Source organism: Haemaphysalis longicornis, unplaced genomic scaffold, assembly GCF_048455015.1.
Source record: "Haemaphysalis longicornis isolate Haplotype H1 unplaced genomic scaffold, Haemaphysalis longicornis Haplotype H1 scaffold_12, whole genome shotgun sequence".
NCBI classification, from domain to species: Eukaryota; Metazoa; Arthropoda; class Arachnida; order Ixodida; family Ixodidae; genus Haemaphysalis; species Haemaphysalis longicornis.
The window spans coordinates 2,254,580-2,271,718 of NW_027526225.1; the positions used below are offsets into that span (position 1 = coordinate 2,254,580).

Genomic DNA, 17,139 nt, shown 5'->3' on the forward strand with positions numbered 1-17,139 from the left:
TTACGGCAGTCGGGTCGAAGACAGTGCCGGTGGCTGAGGGAAAATTGTCAGGCAAAACCATTACCGTTTTGCGCTCCACCGGCACCAGCACAGTTATTGTGCGAACGGACTTAGTCCGAGAACAGGAGTTCACTGGGGAAACAAACCCAGTGTTCTTCATGGATGGCTCAATGCGAGAGTTGCCGGTAGCTCAGATCGAGGTGGAGACTCCCTACTACACGGGAAGCGTAACCGCCCTTTGCATGGAGAGGTCCATGTATGACCTCATCCTCGGCAACATCGATGGAGTCAGAGATGCCGACGACCCGATAACTTTAACTGCCCCAGAAGAACCGCCACCCGTGGAGGTGAAAGAGCCACTTATCGAGGAGCCACACCCCGATGAGTCGGCTGGAGAGGCAGCTGTGGCTGCGGCCTCTCAAGATATGAATGGGAGCACAGAGATTGTGCGAAATGAGTTCCATCGGAAAGATGAACTCAATGATGAAAATTCGAGAGATGAGAATAGTGGCCAAAGTACTAACCGTGAGAAGGCAAAAGAATGCCAGGATAGCTCCGGAGGCAAAGAGGCGGAAGGATCCGCAATCAGCAAGGAGGAAAAACCTCCTGATATGCGCGAAAGCGCACCACTTCAGACCTGGAAGGACGATGATCCTACAGGTGATGCGGAACTTGAGGATGGAGATAACATCCCGGTTGTGGATGCCATCACGACGTCGGGGCCGAACCCTCTAGACGAAGGGGTACCCGATATTGCGGGGAGAGTGCCCGAGGAAACCGTTGTCTTTCCGAAAGACACGGGTAATTGCTCGCTCATTGTGCAGGAAGACCCAGTTCGAGACTGTGAACTCGCTGGGCAGGCTAGCGCCGCGTGCGTAACTGACAGCTCGAGGAGCAAAGAGACTGACCCTAAGGTCAAGTTTGAAACCCCCGTGCGAAGCGGAGCCGCACTCCGCGGAGGGAACGCGCCGTACATAAGCGTCGGCGACGATTCTGTGACTTCAGCGGTGGGAGAGAAACCACCCGCTGTTGCGAAAGAAGAACCCCGATCCGATGCTTCGGAGAGAGGCGAAGCCGTGCTCGCCCTAACGCGGGCACCGGCAAAAGGGAAGCCAGCACAGTTCCGGCTCTCAAAATCTGCGGCCGCTGCGACTGTGCCGCTTAGAAGAGAAAGGAGTACCGAAGGGCCTGTAAAAAGCAAGTCAATGAAAACCGGCCTCCCAAAATTGTGCAAGCAGCTGAGCTGCCGAAACAAAGAGTGCAGGTTTGGGCTCAAGAGTAAGAGAAAACATCTCTACTGCCATTTGTCCCGACGGACAGGTGGGAAGAAGCGCCAATCCGTTATTAGCCACTCGGTCGTTCACCAGGTGAAGGCCCAGGCAGTGAAACGTTTTCACGAGACCGCTATCACGGCGGTCACGATAGATTTTGTCGCTTGGCGCGACATTTGGCAAGGATCTTCTCAGAAGAGAAGAATTCCGCAGGCGCAGTTGCGGAAGCGCCCGATAGACACGGGCTAAGCATGAAGAATGCAAATTTAGGTATGCACGTGGGATATGAGTGGAATTGTGTAAGACAAAGTTGTATTTTCACGTCGAGTACTGTATACCTGAACGTTTTATACCTCGTTTCTCTGTCGTACTGTACGCGAAAGTTGTACTTATTTTGTCACTCTGGCTGTACAGTGTATATTCACGTACTAGTTGCGTTCTGCGTAAAGTTTACCTTGACTGTTCTACAGTACATTTGCCGTGTATTATTGTCGTTATTAGTGGTGACATTCCTTAACTTTGCGGTTGCATGTAATCGTTTCTAAGCAGCATATTAGTTATGGTTCGTATGAGTTCATTGTACCAGTGCATTGTATGCTGGGTACTGACGTACACTCACTATATTTGAGACTACGAGACTTTCGCACTGGAGCGCACGCTGTATTTTCATGAGTTTCGGACTTGTAATGACTACTGGCCAGACATTTATTATGAACACTGGCATAATTCGAATGCTAGAACCTTATTGTTCTTAACTTATGAGTTGTCCCTATGATGTGTATTTGTTGAGAAATCTGCGCCAAACCGCTGTTCTGTACGTGAATTCTGTACCTGTCATTATTATTATGAAGAACATTGGGCTGTACTTTATTTTGTGTTAGTAAGCACAGCCTCTTTGGTTCACTAAGTGTGAACGACGCGTACGCACGACTTTGTGAGTTTTGGGAATATTATTGCATAATATTCTGAAACTGGGGGGCTGTGTCACAAACTCGAGCGTACGACGTCTAAAGTACCGTATAAATTTTTCATTTTATTGTACAGCGCCTAATTCTTCGTACACTCGGTTCTATTCGCCCCGAGACAAGGCTGGAACTTTCGCGAACGAAGAGGCGGTAATACGATCATGCGCCGGCTCGCCGGCAAGAAAACAACAAAAATAAAGCCCCCGCCGCTCCGGTTTCGTCGAAGCTTCCAGTACTTTCGAGGAGGTGCGCGTGGCCTTGCCAGTGCTAAAGAGCGGCGATGATTCTAGAAGGGAGAAGAGTGAAGTTATTCGCTGACGGCGGCGGGCGCGTTGTGTGTTGTGCTCTCCCCCTCCGCGCCGGCACGGTTATAAAAGGCGGAGCCGCGCCTAAGCAAACCAGCTACGTTTGGACGTCGTGATTGACAACTGCACCTGCCAGTTTGTACATCACACCATCGGCGACCCGCGCCCTGGAGGACTCCAACGTGCTCCCGGGCCTCGAATGACCGTGATCGTCTCGGACGGCCTGGCCTACAGCGAAGCCACGCTTCCCAGGTAGCCGACTCGCCTCCGACAGCGGTGCATCGTCCGGCCCGGTCGGTGAATATGCTGGGACTCTGTCACTCATATGCATCGAACTGTTCATTTCCTTTTTAGTTAACTGCTCCGATTCGTAATCTTCATTTGTTAGCGCTCCTGTTTGTATCATTTTGTCGAATTGGACTGTTTCTTGTATTTGAAATTCCATCTAAGTTGTCTGTAATTATCGATCCGTTACCTTGTGCTTGTATTTGTGATTTGCCTGTCTAAATATAAGTCTTTGTGTTGTTTTTTTTCGTTCAAGGCTCTTGCTCATTCTTGCCGCTCTAGTCGGCGAAAGCCGCACATCAGACGGCCACCCCCTTTGTCACCTGTGCCCTGTAGATTCGGTGGGGTTTGTTGGCTCTCTTGAGTCGACTCCCCATATCTTCTGACAGTGCACCCTAATTTAAGGAAACGGGTGACACTCCCTTTTTCAAAATCTCGCTGCCAATGCAAAAATGTGGCTCCACTGCATGACACGCAAGTTCATTTTACCATCCCTGTTGCAAATCTTTTTAACATTGGCTTTTTTCACAACATGCCAGCTATGCAAAGACACCCAAAGGCAGCACATAAAAGTTTGAGCGACCTTCAGCTGTAAGACCAAAGTGTTCGACAAGTGACATCCATCAGCACAAATGAAAGGACACTGAATATCGGTGGGCTACTTTAGCTGTGTATTCTAAATGTTTGACATTGCGACACGGGTCAATTCACGGGGTCTTACATCATGTTGGCAGACCCAAAAGGGGTCCCCGGAACGCTCATGACAGAACCACTGCACTAGGCCAACAAATGGCTACGTTCTAATTCATTTAGTCGTGTACCTGAAATCACCACAAAAACTCCACTAAAACAGCGACTTCTGATAGCTATTCACCTTGCCTCACAAATACAAGTGGCCTTAAATCCACAACTCCACCATTGACTGCACGCAGCCCTGCACTCTCTTTCCAGGGCCTATGCTAACTCCACTGAAAATATTTTAGTATGCTTCGCCACAAATGCGACTGGAACAATCACGAAAAAAAAAAGATCGCCGAAAGGGGGGGGGGGGGGGGGAGGCACGGATCTATAACCCACGTTAACTGATAACGGTACCCCTCCCCCCCCCCTCCGGCGCCAAGTCGCCCTAGGGAAGAATTCACGGAAAAATTGCAAAAATAAGCTTCACAACCCACGTCCCCTAATAACAGTACCCCACAGCTCCCAGGATATGAATAAACTCTTAATAAACGAAAAAAAAAAAAAAAACGCCGCGCGTCCGCTGCGCCACAAACACACCCGAACCACCAATCGTCGAGCTCAACGAAGCGAAACTCACGGGCGACGTATAACGGTGCCCCCATTCACCCGTGCCCGCATTCACCAAGTCACACGGCGACGACGTTAATTTATTTTTCACCAGCCCAAGTATTCGGAGCGAGACAACGTTTAGCGCTCACGTAGCGTTCCGGCGCAGCGACGCCCGAGCCCGTCTCCCCAGTCGCACCGTATACGCTAACGCTAGGCCTCGTCATCGCCGCCCTTCGGCTCCTTTAGTGCCAAAAATCGTCGGCAAGGGCCCTTTGGAGAAGGCAAGAAGAAAAAGGCCTAACGGCTGTTCGAGACGCTAACGCTAACCGCGAATCGCTAAACCCCGGGACTTACCGGTCGCAGATGAAGAGCTGGGACTCTTGGAGCGAGCCTCGAGCAGACTGGCGGCGGTCTCGGGCCGCGGTGAGGGCCGCTGAATCAGGTGAACCTTCTTCAGCACAGTCCCGTGGACCTTGGAGTTACGCGGGTTCTCTGCAAGCGCACGAAGGAGGACGAAGATGATGAAGAAGAAAAAGAAACCCAAGGTCCCCACGTGAACGACGGGCAGGAACTCTCCCGAGAAACTGTCCTCCCTTGATTCTTGAATTATTTTCTCGGATTTTCTCACAATCCGCGAGACGATCCTTCGTAATGTGACGCAACCGAACATCGCCGTACGTGATTGGTCGGTGAGGGACGCCAGGGCCAATCAGTAAGAAATCTTATCGCCGTGACCTTGACGTTCTCCGCGTGTTCTCTCCAAGACGAAGGAAATGATCCCCCCCAACTTTCTTCACTTCAGGAAGAGACTCCAGCACCGTCACCACGGTCAAAAAAGAAAAAAAAAAGAACAGGCAACGAAAGGCTTACGTCCGCCTAGAAACATCGGATCATGTAACCAAAACGCCAAACGTGGACACTGCAAGCAAAACACCGCCGGACGCAACCCCAGAACCAATTAAAAAAGAAACTGCCCCCTGAAAACATCATTACGCCGAAGCAGACGACGCCGCCCTTGAAAAGCTAAACGTCACGAGAATATGTCATTCTTCAACAGGCAACGTTGCTGCGTTGCATATTTTAAAACTACTTTACTAAAATCACCGCGGTCTTTTAAATTTACCCCGAATGCAAGCGAAAAATATTCGCTGGGACGAACGGCTTCCAAGCCACGCGCGAAGAACAAGTCAACCCAAATTTCACGCAGACACCGCGCCGAAACCCACGTTCAGAAGGTCCAAACTCCACGTCGCCGGCGCTCGCCATCTTTGCACTTGTTCCCGAACGGCGAACGCTCTCTCGCCTTTGCCGAATTTCAAAATGGCGCCAACCGAGATTGCCGGCCGCACCGGCCGTCAAAGCGGGCGCCCTCAAAGCGGCGCGAAGGTTACCGTCTCCGAGCGCGTCGTAACCGCCGTTTTCCCACTCCTCGCCTGTGTTACACCGGTTACCCAACCACGTATTCCGCTCGCTATCTCGACGATCGTCTGCCGTGCTTCGAATGCCTTCTGAAGCTTCTCCGGGTGTTTCGGGTTAGACGCTGGGCTCAAGACGACTCGCTGACGTTGTAGCGTTACCGCTAAGCATCGCGAAACATCGGCACACTGACCAAAGCACCCCACACAACCACACATGCAACCTCCATTTCTTTTTTTTTTTTTTTCTTTTCCGGAGTATCCCGGCGTGAGAACAAACACTGGATATTCGACAGCTGATGACAAGCTACTTGGATAAGCCCTTACAATTCGGAACTTGAACAGCCCTATTAAACCTTGTGGTGACTGCACCGGCGGAAGTACGAACATCTCGTAAATTTCGTTTAGGTAACTGTATTCATAAGCAAAAAAAAAAAAAAAATCCCAACAGGTCCATTGCAGACAAAATGCTTTCAACTATGTGTATACAGAAGCAAAACAAAAAAAAAACGGACAGGTCAACTGCAGACCAAGGACTGAATGACCCTCCTGTAGTTCTCTCAGCATGGAGAAATGCCTCATTTGCTTGGAAGTCACTAATAAACAAAACAAAATAAACAAACAATTTTCCCCACACCATTTCTCGTGATGAGAATAGTTGGAACTGTTTGCATTGCGAAAAACCATGCCCTGACAACGCAGGGGGTGTGCTACTTGTCGGTTGCAAACAAATACCAATACCAGCCAACAAATCCAACTGACGCGACGCTAGTCTATCATTCGAATCAGCTGTAGCTTTGCATCTCAGGACCATAGCAGGCAAAAAAAAAAGAAAGCCTGGATCCAGCACAACGCCGATTTTATTCTTTGAACAGTCCCTCATGTGCCCAGCGGTCCAGCTAGCTGCCATGTCCTTGTAGCCCTTCTTAATGATAGCTGTGTCCTGCTGAACAGCAGGTGAACACAAGGTCAGTCCGCAATCAAAGTGCCCCGTCACACTCTCCTGTGACGGTCTTGGTGATTACTGAGCTGTATCCGTCCTCTTCACAGACTTCCAAACTTCTCATTTATGGATGTCTATTTGAATAAGCTGACCGCTGTTTGAATGGCGACGACAATAATCTTGAAAAGCTCTGGGCAGGACCACGGTCAAGTTTTCTACAGGGACAACTAGTTTTTAACAGCCCTGGACATTGTTAGGCTCTTCAGCGGGCAGCAACAGTGCTGAATTCTTTCCTTTTCTGCATCAGTAGGTTATTGTGCCCTCTTGAAGCTCTTCTGCGGGCAGCAACGGCGCTGAATCGTTTTCCTGCTGCCGTTATCTCACCTACAAGCTTGCTTGTTGTCGTTCCCCATGCTGGCATGCTGTGTCAGCCGCTTGTCTGGAAGCGACAAACTTAATCCTGGACCTCAAAAAGTACTTATTGTGTAGTGCCAACTAAATCAACAAGCTTTCAACAAAGTCAACAAAAACCAATTCCGTCGCCGCTCTGCGAACAGCTAGTTGCCCCCACCAAGTTTCCCCGTAGTAAATTCTACAATAAGTTCTCTGAAATGCATTTAGACCACGGACAGAAATCTCAAGATATGACACCACGCCTTGTTGAGAATCGCCATTTTTGTTTTGAAGCTATCGACTGCCGCTGTTATCCCAACCTGAGCTTAAAGGGAGCCATGATGACATAATACAAGGTTGGTTTATTAAAAAGACAGCTCCGTTTTTATATCAATAACACCAACTTTATTGCGAACTTCCTTCAAACAATAAATGGAGATATCAAAGAAAACATATAATAAAAGCAGCGAAAGTCTTTCACTACTTCTTGAATTTTTTTTTTGTTACAAAACTTCTTTCATGGCTGGAATGGACCTTAGCGAGTTACCCCAAGGCTAGTTCTCTCAAACTAAAGAAACTGTATTGCATGGTTAAGGAGCTCACTTGAAAAAAAAAAAAAAAAAAGCCAATCTGGAGGCCTATGCCTACGCCATCATGACAATATCCTCCATTGGCGAGGGGAAAAAAAAAACAGAACAACATCTGGATACTCATTGCCCTAAGTACACAATAGAAGGCTAGCAAAAACGTGACGATAGCTCTCTCACTGTCGACTAATAACCTGTCTTCTCTTAGCGACAATGCGCAAGTAATAAAGCAACCTTCAAAGCAGTAATGTTTTCCGCAAACACATCAATGAACAAAATGAACTTCACAAGACCTGAATTTAATACTAACTTTTTCCTTATCCTCTACGCTCACGCAGTTTCTTCAACATAAAGCTACTGAATTACTAGGTAGCCCAAGCAAATTCTAGACTTCTAACGACGTGTTGCTAATTAGAAATGCACTTGTAGCACTCATTTCTGCGTGTTTTGAATACCGTACGCTGAACCTCGGTGCTAACAAGCTGCTGCCTCTAACAGCACGATCAACTTCATGTTAGCGTTACTGTCAACACCTTTCAGCAAGTCTTTTTTTCTTTGGAATGGCTCTAGGATGTCGGAGGTTGGTTAAGGTTCTCCCGTCAGGTAAATTGGGTGATCACTGCAGAACCAGAGATTACGAGATAGCAGCCATTCCAATACAATGGCGGAATGTAGTGCTGGTCCATCTTAATTCCTCAAGAAACAAGACGTCGTCCTTCCTCAAGACGTCATCATTTCCCCCGCAGAAAAAAAGAGTTGTGCCATCTTAGCACATCGTTGGTACGCAAGCAGTTAGTCAAGTTGCCAAGTCAATTGGTCAACTGCCAAGTTGACAAAACTGCACTGCCGCCAAATCTCCAAAACAAGCTTTCTCAACCCATTACCTAATACAACTGGGATAAATATCTCACGTACAGTACACTCCCGTTAGGACGAACTCAGGGCGACTGCGGCAATATGTTCATATTATCAGAAATTCATCTTCAGCGAAGGTTTTTTGCAGTGTGGATGTTACAAGAGAGCAAAAGTGTCGTTCATCTTAACCGGTATCTACTGTACTTCAAAAACAAAGTGCAGAGAAGTCTTGCACCCCACGACTGCTCGTAGCCCAGAAAGACGTCACATGAAAATCGACAACAGCAATGCCATGGTTTGGGTCGCTGACGAAGCTCATAGGAGACTCCCTTGGAGACGAAAGGAGTCGCACTGGTCATAACCTCAAGACGAGCTTCCACTTTCGCCAACGGTGCTGCTGAGGTCTGTGCCAGACACGTAATGCCACTTCTGCAAGCCTGGCACGCGAACTTCATTCCATGTTTTCTCTGCACATGAAGCAAAGATGCCTGTCGCATGACCTCTTTTTTTTTCAAGCTCTTCACGGCTGCTATAAACCCGCAAAGCAGCTTGAAAAGCACAGCAGTCAAGGTAGAGACCGGCATCAACAGTAACAGCACCGCAGCTCTCGTCGCCTTGCTTCCATACGATTGTCAGGTTTGGTGGCCGGCTCTTTCTTCAAGACGGCATAAAGACGTAGGCTCATGTCCAATGCCAAGGGCCCATGTGCAGCAACCACTGTGTTCGCATTTATCGCGGAATTCACGCGTGGACGACTCCTTCTTGCATCCGTTCGGCTCATGCAGCTGCTGTCAAAACGCTGATCTCATCTCCGTTTTCACCTCGCTGTCACTCTTTACAGAAAGCCTCTTCAGGCTAGTAGTTTTCAGCGCCTACTAAAACTATTTCTTTTAATAAACTCTGCGAAACTTGTCAGTCTTGGTGCTTCTTTTTCCCCACTGATTTCAAATATGCCGTTATCTTCTGAGCCAGTCAATTATTTCCCAAGATAATTAGAGATAATTATCCATTTTTGGAGGAACAATAGACAAAACAGTGTGTTGGTCATAAAACTAACCTATGAACCATGCTGAGTGCAATGTAAGAGTTTTTAGATGCACCGCTTGGAACTAATTTTACAGCTCATTAAACTTTGGTGTTTGAAATGGGCACTCGAAATGGTTCCTTGCCACTGGTGCAACCAAGGTTTAATGAGCTGCAAAATTAGTTCCAAGCAGTGCATCTAAAAACCGATGCTCTTAGTGCACTCGCCAGGGTTCATAGTATTGCAAAATATTGTTACGAGACATTTGATACAGTTGCTGCAAAGGGCTCACGAGATCAGCTGCGAGTCGGGAGCATCATTTATGGAGGGGAGATGAAGACGCTGAGGGAGACGCGCGTGTAGTTCGGTCCCTTGCTTGGGCGGCGCTCTCTTAAACCGTGATTTCTGTAACCGGCCACCTGTAAATACCGGTCTACCTCATATCAATATAAAGATGACAGTTTTATGACAAACTGTTTTGTCTATTGTTCCCCCAAAAATGACTATCTCCAATTATCTTGAAAATTATACGACCAACTGAAAAAATAGTGGAATATTTGAAATCAGTGGGAAAAAAAAGCAGCAAGATTGGCAAGTTTTAATGAGTTTACTTAAAAATTAAAAGGAGCTTTTTTGACAGCAGTGGGGTTAGGCCTTTTTCGTTTCATTTGTTTGCGATGATATGTAAAAACAAAAACCGAAAAGTGGTAAATAAAGAAGACTTCAGCTTACTTTTGATGTTTACACTGTACTTCTAATGTTGCGATTTTTACCTTCAGAGATGCGCTGTCATCTCCCTTAGCAGCCTTGGAAGTAGTAACGGTTGCAAGGGCCAATACTCCCACCAACCACAGGCCTCACACTAGCCACCACTATGGGAAGAATGCAGCCTCGCAGCTAAAATTTACATGCAACAACAAACAACAACAACAAAAAAAAAACAGTTTGTGCGTAGGTTGGGTCTCATCACCATCTTCGCCCCATGACTCAAAAGCTTTCTCAATAGAGAACTGCAGACGTATCATACGTTGCTGACACTGGGAGATCAGAGGGGGTGTGCCAGTATTCCTCTAACATTGTTCAGGTCGAAGTCCAAATATCATGCTCAGTTCAGTCAAAGTTGCCGTCTGCCTACGCTTAGCAAGTCACAAACACTTAAAGAAGGAGCCATGAAGACAAAAAATTCCCCCGCATTTCCCCGAAGGGGAGTATGAGGAAGTGCGAAGCACGGGGTGATGCTATGAGGGGGAGTTTGTTGAAGTTTGGTGGCATTTTGCCCGTTAGTTACATTAACACCCCCTCGTGATCACGTTCGGCTTAACACGCCTCGTTTGTCCCTCTGCGGAAATCTTGGTGAATTAACGTGTATGTTCGAGAGGAGGAGTGCACCGCACCGCAGCGCACCGCAGCTGCGAAGCGCCGACCGGAGTGAAGGGAGAGGAGGCGCAGTCACGTGAGAGAATGCAGAACTAGCGGGTTTGTAGTATCACGTGTACACCACGCAGTTATCAAGCCGCTATAACGCCGCTGAGTCGCCAATGCACGCCGCTGACGACGTAGTTTGAATGCGTTAAAGATATAAGGCGCGTTACTAATACTGATATCAACGTCGCGTCCGTGGCTTAGTCGGTAGAGCGTCGCGCTGCGGCCGCAAAGTCCGCAGATCGAAACCTGGCGCCGGATGCTGTTTTTTTTTTATATAGTGTAGTGGCCTGGCTGGCGCGCCAAGAGAGGGTGTTGCGAGCTGGAGAGTAGTAAAGGGGCTTTAGGAGAGTAGGCGAGGGGGGAGAGGAGGCGCTATGCGAGCGCGACGATTCAGGCTCGCTTAAGAAGTGCATTCGCACTTATTCCTGGCCAATCTCCCACGTGGGTATGTGCCATGTCAGCGGCCAGGCAGCGCGCGCTTATCTCCCCCCGTTGCTAAGGAAGACGAAAAGCGCGTGCACCCGCAGCTGTTGCTATGCGGACGGCGGAAGGTTCGGGGTCGCTTATAAAGTGCATTCGCACTTAAAACACAAGTTAGCTTCATACGAAAGGTTGCCTTGTTAGAATCACACTGACACCACTTTTAACGTACTCTTTGCTCAAATAAGCTATATAATTAGGAAAAAAGGGAATGGCCATGCGACCCACTAGTTCTTTTCCCGCAACAGAACCTATGAAGTCATATGAGCCCAGCTGTGCAATTGGCGGAGGCCGGCAGAAGCAGACGCAAATTAGGTAGAGCGTATAAGCTTGCCGAACGAGCTATTTGCTCCTAAATGCAATGCATATCCATTTTACAGCAGCAAGAATGGTGCGGTAAACAACAAAAGTTAAGAAAATACACGCAAAAATAGAAGTACCGATGCACACTGCTGTTGGTAGTGGGCGCACTATGCTTGTTTTAGCTGCACAGGACTGCGGGGCTTCGGGTTTGTCTTATACAACGCTGGCCAATTGGCGTAAGCGACGTTGCCTTACGTGACCCTGTTTGTCGAGCATACTCCATGTTTCACAAAGCGATTGCTTTCTACCGTAACAAAAACAAGCCAGGTGTAAATACTGTCAAAAACAAAGCAATGGCGGAGTGCTGACTATGCTAGCGCCATCTCGGAGGTTTGACGGCAAGCAAGGCTGCAGAGCCGAATGGCGCGCTGTAAGTTTGTTTGTATACACGCCGTTATGACTTCATTGTAGACGTCACCAAAGCACAAGATTTGGCGGGAGAATCAAAATTTTAACCCGAATTGATTAATTGCTTAGTGAATACGGCATCATTTGCTGCCGCGCAAGCGCTGGGGACGCTATAAAACATGAAACCTTTCGGATAGAACAAACTTGTATTTTGTCTTCATGGCTTCTTTAATCATAAGCCTGTGTGAATACAGCAATTTTTTGCTTTCAAAGCAAACACACTGCTTGAACAAGGAAGGAATGTGTTCAACTAGTTTCGTATCGGAGTGAAATTTTTTAAATTGAATCAAACATTTTTTGATTCCTCAATGCGAAAATTGAAATTTACAATTTCTATAGCAAGCAGAGTAACAAACCTGTACTTAGAAAAGCACTCCAGCTTGGGGCAGCCCTTGTAAAAAATTTCCAGACTGGAAGACACCCATAAGAAAGCTAACCTACTGCTTCTAGTTCAACTGATGTATTTTACGTGGAGACAAGTTACACCTCACACGATGACCCTGCTCAAAAGTGTTTCACTAGTAGTGTAACTATATATGTTTGATAACTCGGTATATGTTTGATAACTATAATTTCACAGTGTTAGTCGTGAATGAAACAAAACTTGGCATAATTGCGGAGCGGTCTTAGCAGTGAAATGTGGTGAAATTTTGTTTTGAAATGCATGAATTCGACCATTTGTCACAGCTTATTGCGGAGACCATATTATTTCTCTAGACGCACTCGTTGATCCACATTATCTATTGCATTCATTGACGACTGAAATGTAGCCCAGTGGACGCAACGCATTTTGGCTGGGTAACTTTTCCAATTTATATCATCCCAAAATTAATACCATCCATGACCTTATTGAGATTACCCTGTATTTTGGGTGGGCTTTCACAGGCCATTTCTCATTTTCAACAAGGCCCAATTTCATGCATCTGAGTTGATAGAAAAAATCATATATTTCCGTTACTTTTAACTGATATTCGAAAGTTTTCGAACAGTGTTATTCAATTTTAAGCTTAATCAAATATCGCATTTGCACTCAACTATTCCAAGTTTCGAATACTCACGCGCCTCTTTAATGGGCGATCGGCACTGACTTCAAGAAGCTCATCCATGAAACTGGATGCATTTCAAACCAAGGTGAAATTAGGCTTTTTAGCTGAAATTAGCTAATTATTCAAAGTTGGCTAATTAACCAAAATTAGCTCCGTGAGCAGAGACAGAGGCTGAGGAACATGCCGCAGCTTTTTTCCCCGTGACTACTGGTGGCTTCACGAGAAAACGTCCTGAAGGGCTCATTTGAGCTGACGCATGAATTGAGGCCTTCTTTCATAGCAGTAATACTAACATCCACATGGTAAGTGCCACTTCCAGAGGGTGCAAATGGCATCTTCGAGGAGCTGCGTCCAAACAGGGTGAATTCTGGCCGCTCCGAGACGCAGACACCGCATTCGCGTGCAAATGTGCACGTGGGCAGTGAAGCTTGAGGTTAGTTGCGTGAACAGGTTCCCCGACCCTTGGATGTTCGCACCGAGCTCACATCAGAACTCAATAGAAAGCGTTTGCCAAGACCCCTATTACTACTTTGACAAACAACAGCTATCACACCACCTTTGAGCAACAAATACACCAAAAGAAGTCCCAAGCATCACTATCACGAACTTTCGTTCAATTTTCAGGAACGAAACCGGACATGCACGCAGAGACGCAGGATATTAGGCCGTGCTTTTAAAACCAAACTCGCAGGCGCTCCCCCAAATCGACTACCTAATAGTGTGGTGGTACCACTCGTCATTTGCAACCCTTTGCACCCGGCTTCTGCCTTGGTAGTGACATTGCCTCAGTCGTACATTTTTAACGTCTGCACCGCACATGCCCACACATGCATGAATGCTGCTGATGCCATTTGAGGAGGCCGTCCTATAAGGGCACGAATTAGTGCCCAATGCTTCGCTCCTGACGTCTCACCTCTACCATTTCCCACCTAAAAATTTATTCACAGATTCCGTCGGGCGCATTTCCGGCCCAAATTTGCAAACACAATACTTTATAGTCCAAGGTTCGACGAAAACTCGTCAAGCGAGGGGGATTCATAGATGAAACACAGGCACTTGCCTTGTCAAAAAACAAATAAGCAAATAAAGACCTTTCGGGGCCCGTACGCGTCCTTTGTTCACAATGAAGAGGGGTGTTGAAAGGGCGTGCCTATTTATACGTTCGGTGGCGCAGAGTGCGCACGTATATCTCGGGGAGATCACCCCGCAACCGGTTAATCGTGTTTCTGGTTGTTTGAATATGTACTGTTTTTAAAAGTAGTCGCGTCGACAGGCGCTTCTCTGATGCGATTGTGTTTGCAGAATCCCAATCAATGACGTGGTTAGTAGTCACGTGATGATCCACCAAGGCATTCAAGCTTGCATCGCCTTTTCTGACATCTTTCTGGTGCTGTCGAATTCTTCTTCTACTTTACAAAGCAGGCAACACCAAAGGACAAGGTGCCACGACCGTGCCATAATAAATGTCCGCAACCTTTGCTGAAGCACCAACCACTTTATATAAACGCCACAGAACGATAAACTTTGACCCGTTTGCCGTTCTTCTAAACATTTAAATACAGGGAAGAGGGATCATTACCAGAGTGTGACAAAAGTTGTCCATTATTCAATGAGAAAATGAGGTTCTGTGAAGCAGTGCATACGCTTTGTTACATAAAAGGTGTTGGACAGCCTTATCAGTGTGTGGTGTTGGCCAAAAGATAAGGCCCCTTCCTTTTATCATCCAGTCTATCTTCCACTGCGAGTGCACATGCACTGCGGAAAAGCCTGTTGCCGCTACTCGTTTAGAGCCTGTTGTCGCTACTCGTTTAGCCAGTGCCTTTTATGTTACTACGGGCAAAAAGATAACATAAGCTAACCCCATAAGCAAATCAGGAACTGGCCTTTCGCTTTGTTTTCTCCCCATCGATACAAAATACACAAAACAGAACCTTTTGCGTGCGCTGCGATTACAATGCTGAGGTAACTAATGTTGTGTAGCAAACGCAGTTTTTAAAGGTGTAACAAAGCTGAATTCATGCACGTCGCTCACAAATTAGGGTCGCGGTGTACAACTAAATACAACAGAATTTAGTGATGACACCGTTTCTGTGAATCAATAACTGGCACTGTTTTCTATATGTGCCTGATTAAGCTACGTCTCTAACTAACCAAAATAGCCCGTGTAAACCGCATATTTCACGAGTGTGACCACAGGCAGCACAATAAAATTAGAAGCATATAGTTTCTAACCGGGACCACTGGCCTCTACATAAAAAAATTCTCAATTCATGCAAGCTACCCGCCGCAGTGGCTCTGTGGCTAAGGCGTTGCGCTGCTGAGCACGGGGACGTGGGTTTGGTTCCCGGCCGCGGCAGCCACTTTTCTGATGGAGGCGAAAATCAAAAACGGCCGCGTGTGTGAGATTTCGGCCGCCACTACGTCGTGCCTCATTGCCTGCCTTGCGTCGGCGCGTAAAACCCTACAATCAATCTATTCGTGCAAGCTTATCAAAAACTTACTAAACGGCGCCAAGTCACTTATACAATGCACCCGCTGATCAGAACCCTCAACCACAGCATTTCCTTTTATCTAGTGTTACAATGACGAGCTTGCTTCTTGCCTTAGCAGGTGTCAGTTGGTCAGTTGCAAAGGCAGAACAAAAAAAACGGCCATGGTCACTACTTGCGCAGCCATCAATGTCATGACGAAGCAGACGATCATCACCGAGTACGGATGGGGTAATCTTTGTTATTCATTTGGCGAATGACAGTGCAATTAGCTTTTAGTTTTTAAACAATTTGGCCATACAAGCAATAATTGTGCATTTTCCCCTTTCTTTTTGTTTTTGCTGAGAACATGTGTCGTCCGCGTTAGCGAGAAAACACATGCAACAGTATACATCCCTCGCAGACGACGAGTTCATGGCTGTATCGCGCTGAAGCACAGTACATGCAAACGTTACGGCTTGACAAGACCTGTTCCAATCAATTCAATCACACCATTTACTTCAAAAATATTCCACACAGAGAGTTCTCCGCAGCAATGATGAACAATTACCAGGATTTCTTTGTTCATTTCTTAGTTGCAGCTTTTCTCGCATTAGACGTGGCAGCAGAAATGTGCGATATTGCTTGGATGTCTGGCAATCAAAGCCTTTTATTCTAGTGATTAAACTTTATTGGCATGCCCTCTTCTTTGATCGGGCCTTTAAAGTGTCAGTATGTGTGCGTTGTTTTAAATGCCCCCCCCCCCAACACTCGCGCAACATAAACCAACCTTGTGATTTAGTGCACAGTAACGATATACGGTGCAGTTAGGCACTTTTATATGCATAATGAGGTATTATGTAAAAAAAAAAAAAAGCGGACATGGCCCAGCCGGGATTTGAACCCGGGTGTTCTGCGTAGGGGCGCAGTACTGCATCCGCTGCGCTACGATGGAGGGGCAACACTCGCAGTGCCCATAAACGGTTCGACCCTTTTTTTTTAAATGCAGAGCATTTGTTTAACTCGCAATGTCACCCGTTCTTGGTGTCCGTAGCTGTCCGCATCGCTCGTCTCGACATGCCCGGCTCAGACGTTTCGCTATCGGCGCGATCAACATTCGATAGCGCGCCCAGGCATGGTTCAAGGACCCGCTCTCCCCTCTCTCGGACTCAACGTGCACCGAGGCTGCCAATTTTACTGCTGACGAGCGCTCTCTCGTCAGCAGTTGCCACAAGTGCAACAACATTAACGTAACGTGCCCCGGAAATGCTCTGCATTTGATCGTGCCCCTCGCGAGGGGGATGTTTCACTGCGTCGCCATGCGAACAGTTTGCCCCGCTTTAGTTTCAGTTCCGTATCTCCCCGCCGCGGCCGTGGAGAGAAGGCGGCCAGCCGCGACTCTCGCCACCGCGGCGCTGCGGTTGCGAGTTGCGCTAGGAAAGCGAGCGTCGTCTGCTAGCGGGGAGCGGAACGCGTTCCGCTCGGCATCTCCAGTCTTCGCCACTTCTGGCTGCGCACTGCAAAAGAAATAACTTTTTTTTTTCCCTCACATTTTGGGGCCTGTTTGAACCACTCTATGCTTCCATTCCACTCTAGCAACGGTACCATGTCAGTGC

The 17,139-nt window shown here is 47.3% G+C and overlaps 1 protein-coding gene across 2 annotated transcripts in view; it reads right to left on the minus strand.

Annotated features, from left to right (window-relative positions):
* LOC144162255 (uncharacterized) overlaps positions 1-17,139 on the minus strand; it is a 76,505-nt gene that overhangs the window by 24,981 nt on the left and 34,385 nt on the right. For both annotated transcript variants that reach the window (XM_077692713.1, XM_077692714.1), the window contains one exon: positions 4,471-4,608. In XM_077692713.1, the coding sequence (XP_077548839.1) occupies positions 4,471-4,608 (138 nt within the window). The remainder of the gene's footprint in view (positions 1-4,470; positions 4,609-17,139) is intronic.